The sequence below is a fragment of the Rutidosis leptorrhynchoides genome, chromosome 8, assembly GCF_046630445.1.
Source record: "Rutidosis leptorrhynchoides isolate AG116_Rl617_1_P2 chromosome 8, CSIRO_AGI_Rlap_v1, whole genome shotgun sequence".
Taxonomy (NCBI): domain Eukaryota; kingdom Viridiplantae; phylum Streptophyta; class Magnoliopsida; order Asterales; family Asteraceae; genus Rutidosis; species Rutidosis leptorrhynchoides.
Genome location: NC_092340.1, coordinates 10,373,943 through 10,382,985, shown reverse-complemented (window position 1 = coordinate 10,382,985; position 9,043 = coordinate 10,373,943). Strand labels below are relative to the sequence as shown.

At 34.4% G+C, this 9,043-nt stretch overlaps 1 protein-coding gene across 1 annotated transcript; it reads left to right on the top strand.

The window, feature by feature from the left end:
- The first annotated feature begins 2,739 nt into the window (after positions 1 to 2,739).
- Positions 2,740 to 6,454, top strand: LOC139863144 (uncharacterized). Its single transcript, XM_071851792.1, has 7 exons — positions 2,740 to 2,764; positions 3,572 to 4,704; positions 4,815 to 4,984; positions 5,056 to 5,301; positions 5,398 to 5,441; positions 5,519 to 6,004; positions 6,435 to 6,454. The coding sequence occupies exons 1-7, from the start codon at positions 2,740 to 2,742 to the stop codon at positions 6,452 to 6,454; spliced, it is 2,124 nt and encodes a 707-aa protein (XP_071707893.1).
- Positions 6,455 to 9,043: the final 2,589 nt, after the last annotated feature.

Genomic DNA, 9,043 nt, shown 5'->3' with positions numbered 1-9,043 from the left:
GTTAGGAAGACTTAAACTTTAATGATTATAAGCAAAGAACATAAACAAGAGATCAAAAACAAAAGGCATGTTTACGATAAGGACATACAAGCTATCTGTAAGGTAACCAAATGGAAAATGCCGAATATACCTCTAACATATGATCCTTCATCAAGTTTGATGATATATTTATTAGCTGACTTCTTAATTGACACATTTAGATTAAAAGTAAATATGGGGCCCATTTTGTCTCTCAGCGTCGTTGATTCAAATTCAGCCAATGATATCTGAATTGGGAGGAATTTATTAGGGATTAGGGATGACTCAAGATTTGGGAGAGCACTATGTGTCGTGCTTGGCATCTAAAGCGCTTTACATATGATCTAACGTATTTTGATATATTTGCAAATATATCTTGTTTTTCTGACCTAAGAGTCCTAATTATATCTGTCTTTTAAATCAAAGGGTCTATGCTTTGACATGACAACTATCTTGCTTTGCTATTGTCGTTGTTTTTGAAAGATGGTGTACCTTAGTTACATGGAATTGATATTGTCGTTGTTTTACTTCCAAGTTTGTTTCGGTTTGGTTCCGCTACGATTTTCAAGTTAAACAGTTTTAAACCAAATATTGAACATCACTAATCTGAATGTCTTGTGCAAAATGAAAAGTCAAGTTCAAACACAAAACAAGACAGAACATCTAAATGCAGCAAGATTAGAACTTTTTTGATAAACATAAATAATATAATACTGTGACGCTTGAGCACTGGTGTTCTTTGCACGTCATCTAATAAATAAAAAAGAAATATATTAATACCACAATGATAATAAGCCAAATGTGATATGTGAGAAACAAAGAAGTAAATATGAAAACCATCTAATCTCTAGACAAGAAATGGATTGGAATACTTACCAGAAGTAGTTGCCTTAGCAGTTACACCTGAGTCACGTTCACGTTAATCTGCCACCCCTATTATGAAATATACAAAACAAGTAAATACTAGACAAAATTGCCAGCTAAATCAAATTTCAGCTTATTTATTTACTATTTGAGCACACAAGTAAAACCTAAAATATATAAATCAAAGAATTTTTTTTTTTTTACAACAATCCAAATTAAAAAGAGAAAATTACCTAGATAGACGCATTGAAACTTCTCTCTCACATATAAACGTTGTCAGACATATTTTTTCAAGAGTAGACATTGACTTCTCGAAAATAACTCGGTCAACCCTCGCGCATCGCGAAAAATCCTTTAAACCAATTAAAAATCCCCACGTGGCTACCATACTCGCGTATCGCGTAATTCTTGTCTCGAAAATCACAAATCTCTCAAAATTATGTCTCGGAACAACCGGTTAGGGTTAATCACGAAAACCCTCTCGAAATTTGTAATAATTCGCGAAAATTGTGTCTCGATCTGAGGGCTAGTCGTGAAAACACATTTCTATACCAGAACAGTTGCATAAGTCGCGAAAACCTTCTCGAAAACAACAATCATCGCGAAAATTTGAATTATTTCGAGAGATTGTTTTACCCAATGCACCACCGATAGTTGTGTTCTTGGACTGTTAGCGTTTCATTCAATTAGTTTCATACATCGCAACTACCTTCACCTTCTCCATCGCCACCGCCACCATACACCACCTACATCATCACCATCGTTAACCATCGCCACCAATAAAGGTATATGTTGATTATCTCTTAGTTTTTGTTTCATATTGAAATTTCAGTGATTGTTTTTTAATGAATTTTATTGTTACTTTCATAGTCTTAAACATGATTGTTGTTTAATTGCTAGTGATGCACGATTGTAGATCTGAGTTTCATTGTAGATTTGATTCGCATTGAATTTATACCCTTTTTTACTATGTAAGAATTGAATCTGCACGAGTCCTTTAATGTTTATGTATAAGTTTTGATGTTATGTGATACCAAACACATTTGAAGATTGTTGAAGTTTAACGCTAACTTTTCAGTAACCTTTAGTACTAGCTAACATACTACTTAGACCATTCGTAACGGTAGGGGGCGTGAGTTGGGAGCGTGGGTTGCTTTTTGATGACTAGGACGTGAGGGTGGTTTGAGTGAAGTAGTGGTGGTGTGGGTTTGTGGTGTGGGTTAGTGGTGTGGGTTAGTGAAAAGCTGATGTGGCATTTTATTTTTAATTTTTCTATTTTATTTATTGCTTTATTGAATTTATTATTAATATTTTCAAATTTAATTTTTAAAATTCAAAAATAAACGGATTTAAAATCCGACCGTTATTTTTTTTTTTTTCAAAAACGGATACTTTTTCACCTATAAATACACCCACTAACCCAATTCATTTCACACACTTCACTTCTCAACTCAAAATCAAAACACTTCCAATCAGTGAAAATGAAAAAAATTCCCCCAATGATTGTTGCATACGATGTTCATTACGGGGGTGATTTCCGTAATCATATGATGGTCTACAAGTCTGGAAAAAAAATTTATCGAAGGAATCGATATCCGTGACGTTGGTTTAGACGATCTGCTAGCCTTTCTGAAGGCAAATGTACCGTGTGAATACACGGATGTGTTGTTTTTTGAAGACGATTATGATGATGAGATGGAGGCAAGTTATCTCCGTACCTATGATCAATGGTACGGGATAAAAGATACCATTGAAGAACGTGGTAACCGCATTACTCTGTATGTGGTTCTTGAAGATGAAGAAACGTTGGGTTGGCGTTACATCGATGAAGCAGCCGAAGAAGAAAAATAAGAACCGATGGCTCCAGAGTACGACACAGATGGTCGTTTTTTTGATGAACTCTACTGAATTCATCGATGTTTGTATTGTGTTTTAAGATCTTATGTTGTATTTCAGTTTAATGTAGTTCGTGTTTAAAAAATGTAACCGTTTGTGTGTTGAATAAAAGTGATGTTTAAAAATAATATTACATTACTCAATAAGTAAACACGAAGAACATTAATATTACATTACTCAAAAATAATATTACATTACAACAATATTTTCTTCCTTAGGTACAAATGAGGTAAAGTCGCTGAAGCACCGACTTATAGATCAATGACTTCAAAACAGAATATCGTAAGTTTCTTATAACTACATTTTATGGTAAATATTATAGTATATATTTAGTTGTAGATTAATTGTTATCTTTTTCTTTTCAGGAAAAATACTATTATTCGGATGTTGTAATAAAGTCTAAGATCAACATTGTGTGTAAAATAAATAGGTTATTTAGGTTATATAGGTTTAGATGTCGGCAGATATTTAATGAGACATGTTTTGGACAATTTTTGTGGGCTGACTGTAAATTCGGAGAACCTTCGTTGATACATTTTATGATTTCCAACTTAGTTGATGTTAATTATAAGACGGAGGGCTTGATTTTTGAGGTTGCCAGGAAGAAACTATTTTTTGGCCCGAAGGAATTCATGTTAATTACTGGTTTGGAATTTGGAAAATTACCTAGAGTATCTGGAACATGTTGCGTACCTTTTTATACAACCTCCACAATATCCACCCAACCAGCCCTATAACTTTTCCATTCAAAATACTCAAGGTCTCGACCAACCACACAATTATTATTTTTCAGGTCCTCAATATTATCGTCCACCTACAATTCCTGAAAATTTTGAAAACCATAATGATAGTAAACAAACGTTTACTCAATACCTAAAAACTCCAACTTCATTTTCAATCCCTTCCAAAGAAAATGGACTTTACAACTCGTTTTTTCCACATCATTCTCACAATAATCGTAATTCATCTGCCGTTGTCGGTACCTTTTTCCACAATTTTTTCCCTGAGCGTAACACAAATGATAAAGTTGAATTAACGGAAGAATATGCCGTGGATCTCGGTGATGATTGTGATGACAAGTTTGGCATAAAAAGTGTCGAACATTGTCACAATGACGAAGATGATGAAGATAATGAACATGGTGAACATCGAAAACATGTTGAAGTTGAAAGCTCTGATGGTGATCACAATTTCATCAGTGAAGAGGAAGATGAAGAGGAAAATAAAAATGATGATTGTCCACCGAAATACATGACTCCGAAGGACTGGAAAGAAAATACATTTTCTTTCATGCCCAACCCCCCACCAACCCCTGCTCAAAACTTTAAACCAATCACATTACCCAAAATAAATGATAATAGAAATATTACGTTAGTCAAAGATGTTTGGTTTGTCAACAAAGATGAATGCCAGAAGGTTATTGCACACAATTCTATTCAAGAGGGATATGAATATAAGATAAGAAATTCTTCTAAAACCAGATTTGATGTTGTGTGCATTAATAAAGGATGTGGCTGGAAGATAAATACTTCTCGCGCGACACATGGAGATCCTTTCCACGTTACCTCCATAAATGACACACATACTTGTCCAATGACAAAAATCAAAACAAAACACCACAACGCATACAAAGCTATATTGGGTGATTTGTTGACCCAAAAGTTGAAAGATCCAAATAGAGTTTATAGGCCAAAGGATATAATCGAATACATTGGTGATACTTATCACATTAAAATAAGTTATCAACAGGCTTGGCGTGGTAGGGAAGCAGCTTTGGAAAAGTTGAGAGGCGGTCATGCTGAATCGTTCAATAAGCTTCCGTATTACTTTTATAACTTGAAGTTAAAAAATCCTGCCACATTCACCGAGATACTGACCGATCAATATGGTCTTTTTGATATGTGTTTCATGATGTTGGGTGTTTCGGTAACAATATCTTTATCTTTTACCTTATTACTTTTACACAAAATTATTATATCTACTGCAGCAAAATATTAAAATATGTACTTTAACATAAACTTTTACTATCTTTTTAGATACGGACGTTTCTAAAAAATCTCATACCCTTAATCATTGTTGGCGGGGCACACTTAAAGGGGAAATATCCAGGGTCTAATTTGGTTGCTGTGGGAATGGATGGAAACAATAATATTGTCCCACTCGCTTACGGGATCTGTGGCGGTGAGTCTGGTAGAACTTGGACTTGGTTTATGACTAAGTTAAGACAATGTATAGGCGATGTTGAGAATTTAGTTTTCATTTCTGATAGGCATTTAGGTATTGCCCAAGAGATTCGTCAAATCTTCCGGCTGCTTTTCATGGTATATGTTGTCGTCATTTATTGATGAACATTGATTTACCAAAAAAACATGATTGGCTCTTTTGGAAAATATGCAAAGCTCATACAGTGAGACAATTTGATTATTACATGGAACAACTTCGTATCATTAATGAAAATGCATATGATAAGCTTAACCGTGTCGAGTTAGGTAGATGGTCTAGGGCTCATTGTCCTGTAAATAGGTATAACTACTTAACCTCTAATTGTGTTGAGTTGGTAAATTCATTATCAGCTTGCGCATGAAAAATGCCTATAACAATGATATTGGAATTTTTTAGAGGTTTAGTACAAAGATGGTCTTTTGAAAGACGTGCACTTGGAGGTAAAATACCAAACTCAATTTAAATTACATGTTTCACTCATTAACGTGATATTTATGAAATGTGCTTAATTGTGCAGAGAAGTATGAAAAACTTGGTCATATACTTACACCTTACGCGGAGACAAAGATTTACAAAAGAATACGTAAATCTAACATGTGGAAAGTGTATGGGATTAGTAAAACGCGTTACCAAGTCAACGATGGAAAATCTAATTGTCTCGTAGACTTGCAAACCAAAGAATGTTCGTGTAAACAATGGACTAACTCTGGTTTACCATATGGTCACGTTATCGCGGTATTTAAGGAAAATGGTATTGATAACTGTGCTGATTTGGCGAAACAATGGTTCACAATGGCAAGTTATACGTCTACCTATGCTGAGGAAACTACCTTTGTAGGTGATGTTTGTAATTGGGTTATTCCATTTAATTATCAAGTTTTGTTACCTCCTACAACAAACAAGCGCAATGCTGGTAGACCCAAAAAAACGTCAAGAATTCCATGTCAAGGCGAGAGGGTGAAAATAAGAGTTTGCAGGCGATGTGGTGCTGACGATCATCAAAGTATTCATTTTCGTGTCTCCATGACTTCAACAAAATCATATTTTTTTCCCACTTGTGATTTGAAACAACCATAATGCTTGTTAAACATGTTTAGTATTGTTTTAACCTTATGTTGTTTAATTTAATTAATGTACATGCATTTAAATTTGCTATCATATTGATTCTTAGTTCGGTGTTTTACTAGATTACTTTACTTAACACTTGTAGATGTTTTGAGGTAGACAATCACACCCTATAAAGTTTCCAATTAAGCTAATCACCATGGAGCTAACAAGTGTTCAAATGCTACTGCGACTTAATATCCAATTCCTTTCTTGTTTTCTTATATCAGCTCAAACTTTCACACATGTTTTCACACATATTTATAAAAACAAGAATATACATAAAATATAAATATTAAATTGACAATTTATATAAAATGAAATGGTAGGTCTAGCGGTATCGAGTTAATCCTTCAATCATGATGTTGTGGGGTTCAAAGTTCAAGGATGTACAAAATATAAATACATTTAATTAATTGACTAGTTCCTACTTGCTACATCTTACATGCCCATAATAAATCAAACATCCGCTCTCGATACCATAAACCGGCATGATGAGGCGGTACGAGAACGGGGTGTTGAACCGACTTCTTAAAAGCTAATCGATATAAAAACATACATAAAAACACACCACAATCACCCGAACCCAATGCTTGTTGTGGAGTAAGATGGTTTGGATGAACCGTAAAGGTGATCTTGTACTTGTCGAAATCCAATCCTTTACTCTCCAATATGCCATTCATTTGTAAGTATTTTGGGAGCTTATCCTTTAAAATTGTCTCCATCCTCGTCTAATAGAAGCTGCACACTGGGACTCCATTCACTTCACAAATCATGCTATCATAATAGGTGATGACTCCGGTAATGATATCCAACACCATAATACAATAATGTGATTTTTCCTCGTTTGCCGGAATGAATACCTAAAAAGTTTTATTATTATTAGACAACATATAAATCTTCAGTGTGTATAATACTTTACGAGTTTTAAATAGAATAACATGAATTGCACGACATCTTAACGAATATGCATAGAGAGTAAACAGAGTAAAGATGACAATATCTTAGTAGACAACATATAATGTGGTAAAAATGTACTTATTAAATAAGTAACTTACGTGTGTGACGTTCTTCCAATCACCAGGATAAAGGTAACCGTTACATTAATTTGAAGGAATCTCATAATATTCATGGTCCTGGACTGAAGTTAGGAAATAACAATCGACTGTAGACCAATTGCCATCTTCAGGGCGCAGTCTATTTAAATAATCTATCCATAGCTTAATATGCTGTTACAAGGTACATTACATAAACTAATTAGTATGATGTTAGAAGATATAAATGAGTGACAACCCCATACTCACTTAACCCTAATAATAATAACAATTAATAATTATTATGACACATTTCTACTTACATCATCTGATAGCCATCCCTTTTTGGTGTCATAGTCGGGGTTTTTGCGGTCAAGGATATATTGTGTTGGTGTTGGCCGACGTAGTAAAGCATACCAAAAAATTCTATAAACATCCAAAACAGAGTCAGAGTAAATGTGTATCTTAAATCTATCTCCATTTTCTGAGCTTATCCAATCTTCAAATTCTGGAGGTATGTATGGTTGATTTCCAGCACCTGGTCTCCTTACAAAATCCTATACAATACAATAATAGTAACAACAGTGACAAATTAAGGTTACTTAGTATATGTATTTAGACGAATAATCTACGCGCATTTAACTAAAGGTAAAATAATTAGCAAACAGAAACTGCAACAGTTTAAGAGGATGATAAATGCTACTTAATAATGACTAAATGACATAGTTTGCATGGTAACATAGAGTAAATGCAAAAACATGATGTTATTCGAACTGCTCTGGATTGTTTTCACGAAGATCAATTAACCATTTACGTGACCCGGAAGGAGGGAGGGGGGTAAAGATGTCTTTTTGTCTCTTTAAACTTTGCGAACTTAAGTTCCATCTTTTTATTTTTTATTTTTTTGTTTCTGAAATTGAAATTGAAATTATAATTAAAAAGGATAATAATACATAAGACTCTATTTAATCCCCAAAATACATACATAAATATACCTTAATTTTTCAAACCAAACACTCCAAAATTAAATACCTAGACACAAATTTAGAGAATTTATTTACAGTATTCTTGACAATATTAATAATTCAATGAAAAAATAGATAGAATATAATTGCTTTGCAGAGCTTGGATGTGCCGAATGAGTGAGACGAATAAAAAAAGTGCCGGTTGTTTATTTGTCTACCAGGGCAACATTGAAGGGATGTTACATCGATAGCCCAGGCCCAGCTTACCCATGTTTTGATTTCTTAATTCGACTTAAGTACCCATGTGGCCCAATTTAAGCCCAATTCTAAATGACCATAAATTAATAGGTAAATTGGTCGTTATGCCCTCATTTCCGAAAGTCTTCAACAATATGATTTTAAAAGATCGAAATTGCAAGATATGACCCATGTTCAGCTTGACAGCCTTTTTTGCTCGTGAACACGCACCAAAAACCACACAACTCGCTTGGTGCAATGTGTTTGGTGAATGAACCTTGGTGCTTGGTGTTTGGTGCTTGTTGGGCAAGAACTTTGAATGGACGTATCGGAGAAACGAGTCAAGAAATACGTCTATTCAAATTTCTAACATTTTTTCACCAAGCACCACTCACCATCGGTGGTGCTTGGTGCGAGTTTGCGAGGAAAAATGGTTGTCTCGCTGAATATATTGCACACACGCATCACGCACGGGTTTGCACGCATCATGCGTAGTGCGTGACTTTTTGCAAGGTCGAATTTTTAAGAACATATTGTTAAATACTTCAAAAAATAGGGGCATATTTGACCAATTTCCCCAACTTAATATACAATTCCTTAACGTTTAATCAACTGAAGCCCAGTTGAGAAAACACGTCTCCAATAAGCCCATTTGCAAATGCCTCACGGTAAATAATTCTAAGCTAGAGCTAGCATATGAAT

Coding starts and splice junctions, on each gene's coding strand:
- LOC139863144 (XM_071851792.1), top strand. CDS start 2,740: ATGGCTCCAGAGTACGACACAGATG. Junction 5,302..5,397: donor GCTCATTGTCCTGTAAATAG/GTATAACTACTT, acceptor GGAATTTTTTAG/AGGTTTAGTACAAAGATGGT. Junction 5,442..5,518: donor TGAAAGACGTGCACTTGGAG/GTAAAATACCAA, acceptor TTAATTGTGCAG/AGAAGTATGAAAAACTTGGT.